The 15,722-nt window shown below is 42.8% G+C and overlaps 1 protein-coding gene across 2 annotated transcripts in view; it reads left to right on the plus strand.

Moving 5' to 3' along the window:
* DNAH5 (dynein axonemal heavy chain 5) overlaps nt 1–15,722 on the plus strand; it is a 244,307-nt gene that overhangs the window by 39,239 nt on the left and 189,346 nt on the right. For both annotated transcript variants that reach the window (XM_036020259.1, XM_036020258.1), the window contains exons 2-5: nt 7,243–7,377; nt 10,103–10,187; nt 13,641–13,801; nt 15,289–15,510. In XM_036020259.1, coding sequence (XP_035876152.1) covers nt 7,243–7,377; nt 10,103–10,187; nt 13,641–13,801; nt 15,289–15,510 — 603 coding nt within the window. The remainder of the gene's footprint in view (nt 1–7,242; nt 7,378–10,102; nt 10,188–13,640; nt 13,802–15,288; nt 15,511–15,722) is intronic.

Raw genomic sequence — 15,722 nt, forward strand, 5'->3', positions numbered from 1 at the left:
TTAATGCTATACAAACTTAAAGTAGTGACCTGATGTCTTTATCAAAAATCCTAAAGTCCCTTTTAAAACACCCACAAACAGACAGTCCTTCCTTTCTTCCCCCTTTGCCCAGTCCAGAGTACCGTATCTCAGGAAAGGAAATAGAAGTCCATGGCTCAGGCAGTCCTCTGGTTCTTCCCAGTTAGTACTCCATCTCAACTGGGACACCTCCCTGGGTTCCCAGCACCCTCAGCTGAGTTGCCGGGATCTCTGCTAAAACCAGGTGGTGGTTCCCCCTTCTAAAGCTGCAGGGGTCCCCACTCTGGCAAAGGCACGTGGTCCTCTCTCCCAGGGCCATGGGAGTCCCCACTCTGCCAGAGCCGTGTGGTTCTCTCTCTCAGGGCTGCGGGAATCTCCACTCTGTCAAGGCCGCGTGGTTCTTCCCTCAGTGGCTGCCATGTCTGGGTTTAAATCCCTGCACCAGTCTTCCTCTGAAGCCCCATTTCTGACTCCTCCTACACTCGGGCACACTTGCCCTCAATCTGCTGTCTTCTCCAGCTTTTCTGGTGTCCATCGTGGGTCTGGGCAGGTGTCACCCCATGTCATGGAGCCAATCATCTCCGAGCTCCCACGCAGGCACTGTAACTCGGGGGACCTGCCCCCAAGTCACATCTTGGAGGGAGGTCCCTTTCCATCCCCCTGGCCTTGAGCATGGCCATAGCTGTTTAGCATATCTAAGTGACCAGCCAAAGGCTATAGGTATGTTAAATGACCATGCCATGGATTAGCTGCAAAGCTTCCCTGCATGTTCTTGCTCTGTGTGCCCCTTCCCCCAACTCACACCTGTGGGGGAAGGGGTGGAGACATCTTAAAATCTCCTGGACACCTTGAGTTCTGGACCCCATTTCAAATGCCTATTTGGGGTCCCCTCTCTTGGCTGCACCCTGTAACAGGATGGCTGCTCCCCTCAGTGTTCTTAGTTCATCACACCTAGATGGGATGCAGGCTGAGCACGGTCGGTGGTACTTGCTGTGAACTGAGAGAGCTCTGCTCTGTTCATACTAGTGGCAGAATTTCATGCCGTGGTTTATGCTGGAGTCACAACAGCATCGAAGACCTAGAACTTATTGACTGAATTCTGAGCCTGCAATAGTGGACTCATATTGAGCTGAAATAAATGGTTTCAGCCCTCAATTACTTGAGAGTGACTTGCAAAATGATTAATATGGTTAATTTATCCACTGATTAGATATCAGTGGAGGCTCTACTACATGGCAGGTCTGTCCTGGGCACTGGAGAAATTGCAAAAATAACAGAAAACATCGCTTCCTGTGGAGCTGATACTTTTGTAGGAATGGTGAGATTCAGTTGATATTTATTTTATTTTACTCTTTAGGACATAAGGAGGATCAGGTAGTATATATGGTAGACAGATGAGCTAAACCAGCCTGGGCTTTTTGGGTAGCCTCTGTAAAAAAGAAGAGAACTACATATCTTACCAATAACTAGGCCTTTCAGCCAGGCATATACTTTGAGTAATTTTTTTCCTCTCATGGATTTTTCCTGATTCATCCACAGTTGAGGAAGATGGAATCAATCAAGTGATGCTAACAGGCCCAAGATGAGCAAACCCAGATCCTTGGCCTTTTTAGCACTGTGTTCATCAGGTGATTCATTATCTGTAGACTTGAGATGGATATTGAGAGGCAAAGCAAAATCAGTTTCAGAAGTTATTTACTTTGGAGATTTAAGACAAGGAGTTTCAACCGTAATTCATGGACTCCACATTATTTACAGTTATTGCCAGTGGGGATTTTAATCTATGTTATACTCCCCTCACCTCTACTGCGTTTGTGACATGTCATATGCATATATGTACATAGAAGAACAAGCCACCCAAACCAAACAAACAGCATGTATTCATTCAAATATGTGCACCAGACCTCATTAAGACAGATCTCTTTCCCAGATTCAGACCTGCTACATGGATAATCATATCACCTAAAAAACAGGGATACACACACACACACACATATATACACACACACATACATATATAATAGGATATAATATAAGGACACTATATATAATATAGGATATTATATATAATATATATTATAGGATATATATCACAAGATATATAATATATATTATACAATTATATATATACACACATACACATATACATATATATATACACATTTTTTTTTTGGTTGCAGAACCCATTTCCTGCCGCACACACTTTGCTGTGTGAAAGCAAACTAAGGGGACCTGGAATATGCGGTATGATGTAGATAAAAATGAACTTGTTCAGTGGAAGCAGTGAGGAGCGGGGAAGCATGGAGCCCAGCCTACTGGCTACCCCAGCAGGGAGCCCGCCTTGGAGATACTTTTAGGAGTTGAGGATGGGACTGGAGTTACCATTTGCTGAGACAAGAAGTGTGATGGGAGAGCTGGACAGAGGGCACGTCCCCTGGAAGCCAGCTGGACACCAGTCCATCCTGGTACTAAAATACCACCAGTGTAACTCAGAGAGTGGTGCTATTTTACTCCACTTTCCACTCACAACTCCTATAACCCATGCAGTATATATGGGGTCTCCCCACACTGTACCTTAGAAACTCTTGAGTGGATTTAAAGAAAAAACACGGTTTATGGAATATGAATTTGAATGGATGCAAATTCTTCATTGTGTAGGATGCCCTGCTTGTTGGCCTGGCCCTGGGACACGCCAGAGCTTGATCCTCAGCCCAGCCACTGACATAGCTGTGGGCTTTTTGGAAAGTTGTTAATAGGTCCACGGTCTCAGTTTTCGTGTGCAGTGATAATAATGCCTCCTTCATAGGGCTTTTGTGACCATTAAACCTAAGCACAGTAAGCCATGATGACCAGCAGGTTCATGACTAGCAGTACAACCAGGGCAAACAGAGCAAAATGTAGCCTGACACCTTTATGAAGATTGCGGAGTGGGCGTCCCTGCTCAGCCACAAAGGAGCTCCTAGTCTAGACCACTTCTGGCTGCCAGTGGTGTCAGAGGGCTTGGGTCTGAGCTTTCTAAGGGTGAAGGGAGTTCACACATTTGTGCAGTTAAAAAATCATTATTAAAAAGTTGGTTTCACCTGAATTTTGATGTTCAAGGTCAAAGCCTTGGCCATGCCATTTTAATTCCATGCTGGTTGACTTCATACAATCTCACAAATACCTTTCCTATTTCTTCTTTTTACAGATGAGATAAGGTCTCTCACATACTTGGGGATTATCAACCTGCAGTCAAAATGAAATGTGTATCATATTTTGCTGTGTATAATGTACACTTTTTTGAGTGAAAACTAAGGGTGTGCATTATACATGGCTATAATGATTACATACCATGGGTAAAATAATCCCATGTATAATGCACATGAAAAGTGGTTGTGCATTATGCATGGCAAAATACGGTAGTTCATACTGAGTTTCTGTATACAGACAGGTAGATTGGGCTTGGGTTCTACAGAGTTAAAGGCAAAGGTCAGCATATTAAAAATTGGATGGGTGGGTTTTATCATGAGAAAAAAATCACAGAGCTTTGTTATGAAAACACATGGGATTTCATTGAGATTTGTTCTTTAAAATCTCATGTCTCTGGTCCGTTAACTGTTGAACTGATGAGAAGTAGCCCAAACGTTAGAGAGGGAATGGAACTTAGCTGTCACCTAGTTCAGCACTTTGATTTTGGAGCTGTGGAAACTGAAGCCTCGTGAGGTTAAATGACAGAGGCAAGGTTGTGCACTCCGGGGCAGAGCTGGGGCTGGAACCTACAGCCCCACTCTGACGCCAGGGCCTGTTTGTCTGCCCGAAGTCGCCCCGCCCTGAAAGCAGCTCCCAGTTTTCACTCTTCTCACAGTAATCACTCTTTAATTCCTAGGTGGTAGTAACATTCCTTGTCAACAAAATGCAGAGATATTTTAAGGGTTTGTTGTAGATGTCCTAGGACATCGAATAGGTTTCTGGCCATTCTCCCCACCCTCATCAGTCAGTGCTCACACATGCAATGCAAAACAGTTTGGATGGGATTCTTAAAAAACAACCCATCCTTTGTCTCTGGCCCTCTTAATCCCACTCTGCTCTCCCTGTCCAAGGGCCCTGGACCTTACAAAGGCCAGCAGGACAAGCGGCCTCCAGACAGCTGGTCATCTGACTGCTGTTGCTGCCGTTCCCAAGCAGCCAGAGAGCTGCAGGCTTCAGTTTATGGACCGACAATGCGCTGATCTGATCGCTAAATATTTGTTTGATATTATTGACCTTTTGTGGTAGGGAAAAGAAGCCCCTCGTGGTACCAGGTTACCTCATATGAAGGGCAGTGAAAGTTGAGACTGATCAACACTGTGGCCTTTCCTGTGAGTGGCACTGGGTTTACTTCCTATCACTTGTCATTAGGAGTCAGAACAACTGTGCTTAACGTGCTCTTTAACATAGCTCTGAAAACATGTGCTGTGAAGACACATTCATTGGTAATTTGTTTTGTATACATCAACCTGCTTTGGAAGTATTTTTTCTCTGTAATAGTTAAGTAAAAACAGGATAATTAGTGTTCTGTTTTGGGACCAATCTCTCCTTTCTTCCACCAGAACATTCGTATTTTTTCCTTCGAAATCTTATAAAATTAGGCTTTCCAGTAATGTGTAGTTGAGGTAGAACCTTATTTAAGTCTCTATATTCTTTGCAAGCCTTTAGTTGCTTTACCACCTGCCCAACTGTTCTGGCTCTCCACTTTTTAAAGTTCTTTTTGGCTACCCAGTATTTGCCACGTTGTTTTGTTGCTCAGTTCCTGGCTCCCCTGGTTTCCCACTGTGTTCTTAAGCTGCTGAAGACATTTAGTGCGAACTCAGAGAGATCACTCTGAGAAAAGCATTTTATTCTGTTCAGACAGGAAAGAAGGTAGAAAATAGTCAAAACAACAGGACATATTCCTGGTTTTAGCCACATTTGAAATAGATTTAATTTTTTAAAATATGATTTTAAAGATTTTATTTCTTTATTTTTTAGAGAGGGGAAGGGAGGGAGAAGAAGAGGGAGAGAAACATCAATGGGTAGTTGCCTCTTATCCACCCCCTTTGGGGACTTGGCCCACAACTCAGGCATGTGCCCTAACTGGGAATTGAACTGGCAACCCTTTGGCTTGCCTGCCAGCACACAAAGTATGCTGAGCCACACCAGCCAGGGTGAAAGAGATTTCAATTTACTTGTACTTGAAGTTTATGGATGCGTATTTTGTGTCAGGACTTGTGTTAGTTTCTTTTTAGAGAAATGTCAAGGAAATAGATATATTGTTTAGTTTTTTTTTTTTAAAACCTTACCCCCAGCTTCTCTTAGGTAGTCCTTTCAGTCAGAAAAATGAAACCCCCAACTTTTAGCTTTACTTTTCCTAAAAGTTTTTATACTTTAAGTAGTTCGTTGGCTCTAAATTTCGCTCTGTCTACTAGCACTTCCTATTACTTGTCATTAGGAGACAGAACAATCAGTGTTTGTAAGAACATACTCAGTGCTTAGCATGCTTTTTAATAGAGCTCTGAAAACATTTCCTTTAGAGTTGAGCTTCTAGAAAGAGTAGTTGATGTTCAGTAGCTTTACTTTCTCTTTCCCCAATCATCCTTTTCTCAAGTATACATCCATTTATTTTCTGTCCAACCAATAAAATTATTCCAACAAGGATTACTCTGTTACCTACTGCTGCATAACAAACCACACCAGAACTCAACAGCTTAAAGCAACAATAGCTGTTTTGTTTCTCTCAGTTCTGTGGGTGACTGGGCTCAGCTGGGCTGTTCTTCTGTTTCACATGGCCTTGGTTGGGTTGCAGTTATCTGTAGGCTTGACTAGGTTGGAATGCCTAAGACAGTTTTGAAGTTGCTGCTGGGTGTCAGTCAGCTAGGAGGTCGACTGGAGCTGTGGACCAGAATACCTTGGTGGTTCTCCATGTGTTTTCCCCATGTAGCGTGGACTTCTCATAGCATGGCGGTTGGGTTCCAAGAGCACTCCCAAGTGCAAAGGCAGAAGCTAAAGGTTCCCTAAGGTCTAGCCTAGGATGTTATGTAGTCTTACTTCTCACCACATTCTTTTGGTGAAAACTGATCACAGAGCAAGCGAAATTCAATAGGAGGGTAAATAGAATCCATCTCTTGAAATGTTAGTAGGATGGCCACATTGCAAAAGGAAATGTGGGATTCTGTAGCCACCCTGTAGACACAATTACTGGGGATATCCTAAGTGACCAGACTGATCTTCTATCCCATTAGCACTACTGGCCACTCTCCATGGGTTGGTGGTGGTGCTGCCTCCTGGTTTCCTTTCTGTCTCTCTTCCTGCTCAGCCTTCCCCGTTTGTTCTTCTTGCCCTCCTTGCTCTGGCATACTGGTGTTCCCCAAACTTCTTCCCCTTCTTGTCTTTCCATTCTCCATTTCTTTCTTAGAAAATTATATCTTCATTCATGGCATTAAAGGTAATGCACTTAATTAAAGAAATGAATTGGAAGCTGAATGTCCATCAAGGGCAAAATTGTTGAATACATTATGGTACATCCATACTGTTGAACTTTTTGCATATATTACACAGGTAGGAATAGTCTGTATTAAACTGGAATAAGTCTGTGATGTATTATTAAGGGATAATGCATGAAAAATGTTATAGTATAATATGGAGATTTGTGCATTCATTTGCATATGTTTTATGAGTACAGTGCATTTGGAAAGATATCTATGCTTCAACCTGCTAACATTGGTTATATTGAAGATGCCTTATTATTGTAAGTAACAGTTTAAAAGTAATTAATGGTATTCAGAAATTAATTTCAAGACCATATATGAATCTGTAGACAATGAAGATAGAAGCTAATGTAGAAGAATATTTCTTTAATGGCTTAGGGAATATTTACAAAAATGGGAGTCTTTTTGTGTGTGTGTGTGTTGAATGCTTATATATGCATAGAAAAAAGTCTGTAAAGATTTAGAACAAAATGTTAACAGTAGTAATTTCTGGATGACAGATGAGTGTTATTTCTTTTGGCTTAAATGTAGTATGCAATTTCAAAACAATGCTATTTTCATGATAGAAATAACATTCTTTCTAAAAATAGAAGACAGTACATAAAACTGGTATCATTAAAACAAAGCTACTTGTTTTCTGAATACTAAGACTTGAAAAAGCAACAATTGTATGAAGTTATTGCAAAATGAGTCCATTTTAGAACAGCAGTTGCCGCATAACATTTTTGTCCCTTTCCTGCAGCAAAGACTGAAGGAGGAGAAGGAAGCCAGGCGGGCTCGTCTGGACGGCAGGCATGCCTACTTATTTGCCATTGTGGCTTCCTGCGTGGACTTGACCAAAGCCGAAGTGGAGGATGCCGTTCTTGAGGGGAGTCAGGTGCGATGCACTTGAGTTCTCACTGACTTGGTTATGGAGGGCATGGAGGGTCTGCCGACACTGTCCTATGGCAGGGTCCTGTGCTGGGCCTTGGAGGGTGCCTGTTTTTGACATGGACAGGACTCCATTCTGGTTCTGTACAGATGATGGCAGAATGAGCTTAGGGCTCGCCAGGTGTTTGTGGTGAATGGGGCACGTGTAATTGTCATTTAATTTCCATGGTTCTGACTGCAGTGTCTGCATCTCTCTGAATCCGGTGAAGCTGGGCTCAGGTGCCATTTTGGAACCTGAACTTTGGAGGACAGAGTCTCCTCTCAGAGGCTGATTTATTTTATTTTATTTTATTTATTTTATTTTATTATTTTATTTTAGTTTACTTTATTTTATTTAATTTTAGGTTGTTTTTTTTTTGAACTTATCTTGTCCTAACCTGGAAGACTGAATTGTGTCATTGTTTCCTGGCTTTGACTCTGGCATCTGGATCTGGTTAACTTTGTTTCTGACCTTGACTTCCATTTTCTGCCATGAATTCCCCCCCAAAATTATGATGTGATTTGACTTTGGTTGGGAAAATCAAACTTCTGAAGGATATAATTTCCTGGGCAGGGAAGAAACATACCAGGAGTCCTGTGATGGTTCCTGAGGTTTTTCTTTTTTAACTTATTGGACTGAGAGGGAGGGGGAGAGAGAGAGTGTAAGAGAAAGAGAGCACCCCGTTTGTTGAACGAGGGTCACACTGTTGACGCTTTTCAGTGGTAGGCTTATAAGTGTTTAACAGCGAGCTTTGGGCAAGAGGGTGGAGGGGAGCACAAAGTAAATGTGTGCTGACTTATGCCACGTAAATACTCCCCCGTGGCTGATTCCAGACTGCCAACACAGTGTAACTAAGGTTACGTTGGGAGGAGCTGTGATCAGTTGGCTGCCACGAGCCTGGGTGAGTCGGCTCCAGCACTCGAGCACTCGCTTGCTCCCTCCTGCTGGGCACCCCGGTGGAGTTAACTGGAGTCAGTGGGACGTTAAGGGTGGATAACACTGAAATGGCTAAACTGTAGGATCAATCAGTAAGAGGCTGAGGAAATGCCCTTTTTCTCCTCCTCGTCTTTCTCATCACAGCTAACATTTTTTGGATATTGACCATGTGTCAGTTTCTCTTCTAAGTGATTTTCATCTGGTATCCCATTTAATCTTCATCATACCAGAATCTAGATAACATTTTCCCCCAAACATAGAGAGAGGCATAGAAGGAGACAGAGTCCCATAGCTGATTTGGTCTTGGAGAGTTTGTTCCCAAGGTGCATTGCTTACCTCTGCCTTACTTCCTCATTCAGACATCTGGGTTTGGGATAATGCGGGTAGGGTGAATGAATAACAATTCTGAAGTACGGGAACCCAAGTGAAACTACTATGTCATATTCAGGACTCAGCAATATTAAAGCCTGGAGGTAAAGGCAGCATGCTGGCTCAGGCTGACAGGCTAGGCTACAGGGGCAGGGGTTTCACTACGGCCGTGACGAAAGTATCTCTCACCACCTCCTTGGCTTTGGAGGGTAATCTCATGAAGTGCATCCTGCTCATCCCTGTAGCATCCTCAGGCAAGGGAACGTGACAAAGAAAACAGGGCACCTTGCTTTCCCTCAGATTTAATGGTTCTATTTATAACATGGTAGAAATTGAAGAGGGTTTTCACATTAAAAATTTTGAGCTAGATTTTATCCTTTAAAAATTTAAATTGTGGCAAAATATACATAGCATAACATTTACCATCTTAATTAATTTTAAGTGTATGTGCCACATTTTGTTTATCCATCTGTCAGGGAACATTCAGGTTGCTTTTACCTTTTGGCTACTGTGAATAATGCTGCTATGAATGCTTAGAACATGGGTGTACAGAAATATTTCTGTAAGATCTTGCTTTCAGTTCTTTTGCATGTATACCCAGAGGTGGAATTTCAGGATCATATAGCGATGCTATTTTTGATGTTTTGACGACAAGAGCCATACCGTTTTCCACAGTGACATTTCACATTCCCAGCAGCAGTGCACGAGGGGTCCAGTTTCTCCACATCCTTGCTAGCATGTGTTATCTTCTGTTTGTTTTGATAGCAGCCATCCTAATGGATGTGTAGGTTTTACCCTTTTCTGCCAATTTGAGTTCAAAGCTGTGCTATAGACTACTTAGAGAAAGCCCTTTCATCGGTTGCAGCCAGTGGGCAGACCTCTAGATGGACTCCAGTGGACTTCATGGGTGTGGTGGGTGGGGCTAGGGTCCGGGTTCCTATTGGCCGGACTGTTCCACGGTCATGTGTTCTCACAGCATTTTCCAATAACTATTGCATTCTAACATTAAGAGTTTTCCCTAGTGTGTTAGACTGGGTTTTAGGTATTGAAAGGTTTGTTCTCTCTGATCTGCAATTGAATGAAAATGAAACGCTGATCTATATTTCTATCTTCTTTCAACAGCTCAATGCTTTGGGAAATTATAAAAAATGGACAGATAATCTCTTCAAATGTGCATATTTAGCAAATATTTTTATGATTAATTGAATTATTTTTTTAATTGAGTTCTTATAATGTGAGGCATTTATTCATCATGGTTTTATGTTAAAAGAAATAGATGCCTCATATACGGTTTGCATCAGCTGCAGTCCTATCCAAATAAGAAAGGTGATAATAAATGCTGATTCAGAACAAAGTTGTAACTTTGCCTTTTTTTTTTTGCCCCCAGATTGAAAGAATCGATCAGCTTTTTGCTGTTGGAGGTCTTCGTCACCTCATGTTTTACTATCAGGATGTGGAGGTAGCAGAAACAGGTATCCACGTTTGATGTGACCCAACCCAGGAATGTGCTGGTCAGTTTAACAGAGGATGGCATGAAACAGAAGGCCACTGTGGGAGCTGGGCAGGGAGCGGTGAGGTGCAGGGGTGGGGGCAGTGAGGCCCAGGTGCTATTTTTACCTTCAGGAAAGGGGACAGGGAATGATGGGTATTTAGCCTGGTTGTTCTGTCTTTATTTGGGATGTTTTGTTTACTTTTGCAGGCTGTGCTAGTCATTAAGGAACAATAAAGTTATTTACATTTTGAGACTTCCTTTCTTTACTCGCTGGCTCATTTCACGCAATTATGTTCTAGAACTGAGGGGCATCTGTTTCTTCTCTATGTAGGCACTATTTCTTTTTAACATAGGAATTTTTGCCAATAAGCCTTACATGAGTTCTCCAGTTAAATATCACATTATGTTTATTTTCTACTAACTATGATTTAAATGAGTAATATTGAATGATAAATTTAGTCATTTTCACTTAAGGGAAAGTTGTAAATCTTTGTGTGGATTCAACGGGCAAATCCCATTCTACTTTTATGTACATTCATACAATTTTAAAGCCACACTAGTGACATAAACAAATATATTATGATTATATTATAATATCACATGGACCTTTTATTACCTTTTTGAAGAAAGGGGAAATGGTTATTGCTATTGGTATACAGTATCAGTGGTTTTTTGTTTAAAAACTGAGGAAATTATGCATGCAAAATCTAAATGACTAGCGTTTTCTCAAAATTATCTATCTGATGTTTTATGGTCACAAAGTATATTATATTTTAAATGAAAAAATCAAAATAATATGCAAGTGTTGAATTCTGTCCCGGAGTGCAAAGCTCCTGAAATGTGTGTTCATTTATGAACTACATCCTGGGTGAAAGAGCCTTTATGTGTCAATCTTACATCGGACGAGAAGCGTTTATGCGACTTGAACATAAAAAAAGTTTATTTTTGTTTCCCACTGTCTTTTTAGTCCTTTTCGGTGGGTGTAGTTTTTCTTCTGACTTTGTATTACAATTCAGACTATCGCATGATTTTTCCGGATATTCTTAGATAAGAAAAATTCCTACGGTTGCATCAAATTACACACCTATTCTCAGTTCAGAAACTAAAAGTGTCCAGTTGATGAACACTAGCTGATCTAAGGTCAAATCTTTATTCCTGGCCCTCTCCCTACCTCCCCCCCCCAGCAGGGGTCTCTGAAGGTTGATATTTGTATATGATCCTCTGCTTTCTCTTCTTATCCTCCCACCCCTTGTCTGCATTGTGTTAGCCACAGGTTCTGACTGTGACAGGCTTGAAGTAGGCAGCGACGAGACCTAAGAGATGGTAGGAAAGTTTCCATTGGACTAGCACTGGCATGAGCTGCTGACCTTGCACTCTCTGGGCCCTTTCTCTTGTGGGCACCGTGGTGAGTTTTCCGGAGATGGCCACTGGTTGCACTGGCTGTGTACCCGTTGACGATGTGTTGTCCTCCCGATGGCCATTGCCTGCTGCTCTCGTGTCTGGGCAGCATACGCCACCCGACTGGCTCTGTTCTTTTGTCCTCCTTGCACTCCTCTTGAGCATGATTTAACATGGCTCCAGGCTCACTGTCCTTTCAGGGGCGTCCCACCTGGTTCACTAGAAACCCTTCCCACTTCTTGTCCCTGCCATCCACGGACGTGTCACCAGCTCCCAGTTCAGCCCAGTTTCTGTCTATGTGCCCTGCTGCTCGCTGTGCTTAGGCTTTTGAGGGAGGTGTCATATCCCATTCCAATTTTTCCTGAAACTCGAGGAGACACAAAACAGACTCGGTAGGTAGTTGGGCTTTAGGTAGTTGAAGAGTCTGTTCCTTGACTATGGTGACCAATGATCCTGGTTTGCCTGAGACTTGCCTGCCTTTAGCATTGGCAGTCCCAGATCCTGGGAAAGGAATGCGCTAATCCTGGGCAGCCTGGGACAGGTGCAAAGGAAGCACTGACCTGAGGTGTAAAGGAAGCACTCACACCCACACCCTTTGCACAGCACAGCCGTTCTCACCAGATCCTTTCTCAGTCTACACTCTCTGGAGAATTTTAAATCCTTATGTGCATGAGATGTTTACTCAGTTCTAGGACACTTTGAAGTTTCTGCAGGAATTCCTTTTTGCCTTAAATCTCTCTTTGTTTCTGATACCTATCATATCATCATGCCTTGTTGGAACTTCTAGTTTAACATCTTCCTCATGAGACCTAGAAGACAGTAGTCAGAAGTGGGACACAATTTTGAACGAGAGAGGTCTTCTGGTTACCTTTCTAGAAGGGGTTCATTGTCATCACCCTGGTCCACGTCTCTAGACCCGCACCGTGAGGAAGAAAGAGCCCTAGGAGCTGATTCCTCTAAGCGGTTCTAAATGCAGGGTCTTAGGATTCACCTTCCAGTCCACTCCCCTCCACAGCTCCTTTCATCAGCACTAATAACCTTGCTCCTACCCCAATAGTCTTGCTTGAGCCACCAGCTCATTTGGAGACCTAACACTTTCTTGAGCAGATGAGAGCACAGTGGAATACCTCAGAGTGTACTCTGTGTACTTACACGAGCTACATGAGCTACATGCTTGGATGACCACAAATGAATTTTCAGATAATAATAATGATAATGGTTAGTGAGTTAGTATTTTGATATGCTTTTCTAAGGGCTTTCCAGGTATTAACTTATTTAATCCTTACAACAATTCCAGATGCTGGGTTTTAGTAGTATTATTTCCATTTTTCAGATGACAAAACGAAAGCACCGGAAGATTAAATAACTTGCCGTAGGTCACATGGCTAGGCAGTGCTGTGCACCCTGTGCAGCCCAAGGCTGAAGCCCTGAGAGTGTGGCTCTGCAGGGCACACCGTCCACCACGGGCCTGACTCTAGCACTGTAGTAAAGGGCCAGCCAGACTATTGCAGAGAAGGAGCAGTGGGGGAGGTGGAGGTCTGGAGTTTTACAGTTAGAGCTGGTTTTTGATCGTGGCTCTGCACCTGCTGGCTGTGACTTGGGACCTGTCACAGTGGCCTTCAGGATTGTAGGGAGTTTTAGTAACGTGGACAAGATTCCAAGCACACAGAGGCCCTGGCACACGGCACGTGCCAACAGATGATGTCCCCTGTCTCCCCCCTCTCACTGCCCCCTGTGAAGGCCCATTGTGACACGGGTGACTTTTATAGCTTTAGCAAGAATTTGCTCTGGGCCAGTCGTTCTTATTCCTGTTTCTCTTCTTCCTGTTTCCCTCCCCCTAAAGCAACAATTTTGAAACAAACCGATCCTTTTAGATTCTTTAGGGCTCAGGCTAGAGATTGCCCAAGTGGTGGACTTTGTAAGGCACATGGATGAGCCAGTACGACAATATTTCAACAAGGAAACTTCATACCAAGATGCGACCATGTGAAGTGCAAATAGCAGTGGTGAAATTAAAATTCTTTTGCCTTTGTAGGACAACATAGCTCTCCAGGAGGAGCAGACCCTCTTTCTGGAAAGATTAAAAAACCTAAAGTGTTTGTGACAGAGGGAAAAGACGTTGCTCTCACTGGCATGTGCGTGTTCTTCATCAGGACAGACCCTTCCAGGGCCGTCACCCCTGAGAACATCCACCAGGTAAGGGCCAGAGCAACCCTGCACTCGCTCACCGAGATCACATAAGTTCCAGGGAAGATGCCCATTGTTTATTAAATATTCATTAAGTATCTAAATCTACTTTCAAAGAAGTATTTTTAAAAGCATTACAAGCAAACAATTAAGAGGACATTTCCTTTAAATCTATTAGGTAAGAGGACTAAATAGTCAATTTATTAACAAAAATTGATATAACATTTTTTTTTGTGTGTGTGTCACAGTGAGCTGCCCTTTTAAAAAATTGATTTATTTACTTCTAGAGAGAGGAGAAGGGAGGGAGGAAGAGAAGAAGAGAAATACTGATGTGAGAGAGAAACATGTATTGGTTGCCTCTTGCAGACGCTCCAGCTGGCAACCGAACCCATAAACTAGGCATGTGCTCTGACTGGGAATTGAACTGGCGACCTTTAGCTTTGTGGGACAACACTGGCCACACTGAGCCACACCGGTCACAGCAAAGTCTCTCCTTTTGAAAAGAATTCTCCATAAATGATTTATTTTATGGCAAATTTCATACATTTAAAATAAAACTTTTAAAAGTGAACATATAACTTTATTTTTTTGTGAAAAATAAAGTTCATGTTTACATGTCTCCCCTGCCCTTTATAGTTATATTTGCATGGTGTAGATAAACTGGTAAACATCTTATGTTCTATTTTTATTTCATTCTTTTATTGTGATGATTGAGATTTAGGATAGTATGAAGCTATGTCTTAACCAGAGTATGAAAATTAAAATTTACTGCACGGAGACACTGAATAGAAAAACAGACAGTGGCAAGATCATATGTAAATATAGAACTCTGAGCCCTGGCTGGTTAGCTCAGTTGGTTGGAGCATTGTCTGATATGCCAAGGGAACAGGCTTGATCCCCAGTCAGGGCACAGACAAGAATCAACCAATGAGTACATAAATGTGTGGAACAACAAGTCTCACTCTCTCTCTCTACCCCCACACCTTTCCTTTCTCTCTCTCTAAAATAAATCAATTAAAAAAATAGAAGTTTGAGCTGCGACTGTAGCAGCCTGCCCAGGAAAGTGACCCCCTACCTACAGTAAACAACCCAGGTAGCCAGCCTATTTGTCAGTATTGATTTTTGTCCACATTTCCAGTGGCCTTCCCTGGGCCCAACCAGAGAAAGCCAAATGTGCACCGCTAACCAGTCACACAGGATGCCTCACTTCTAGTTAGCCTTCTTCCAGCTTCTCTCGGCCAGCAGCCTGCAGTCAGGGCATTCCACTGGAATGCTCTCACACTCCCCTGCCTGTCTGTGAGTCTCTGCCAAAATGCAAGTGATGGTGGTGGAGTTTGAGCGAGCTCCGAAGCACTAGCCTTTGCTTTTCTCATTTGACTGGTCTTTATTTCCATCCACAGGATGGTTGGTTAATAACAGCATTCAGAGAAGACTTAGTAGCTATGTTGTGACTGGAGGTAATTTTTACAGAAAAGGATCTCCTCTTTGTTTTCCAGGAGGTGAGCTTTAATATGCTAGATGCCACAGACGGGGGCCTGCTCAACAGCATGAGGCATCTGCTGTCAGACATCTTCATTCCGGCTCTCAGGGCCACGAGCCAGGGCTGGGGCGAGCTCGAGGGGCTTCAGGAAGCGTCCAGCATTCGGCAGGACTTCTTGAGCTCCCTGGAAGGCTTTGTCAGTGTCCTGTCCAGTGCGCAGGAGAGTCTGAGGGAGAAGGTAAGAACGAGTAAGTTATTTCTTCAAAAGGCTGGAGGGTGAACAAATCCACACAGATGTGTGCAATAGTTCTCTTACATAGTCTTAAGTCCACCCCCTTGCAAATCTTGAAACAATTTCATGGGCACTTTTATTGCCCCTCAAGATAGGGTGGCGACTAGATTTCAATCCCCATAGTTTGGAGTGATTAATGCATCAGAGACTCCGTTGAC

This window comes from Phyllostomus discolor, chromosome 3 (assembly GCF_004126475.2).
Source record: "Phyllostomus discolor isolate MPI-MPIP mPhyDis1 chromosome 3, mPhyDis1.pri.v3, whole genome shotgun sequence".
NCBI classification, from domain to species: domain Eukaryota; kingdom Metazoa; phylum Chordata; class Mammalia; order Chiroptera; family Phyllostomidae; genus Phyllostomus; species Phyllostomus discolor.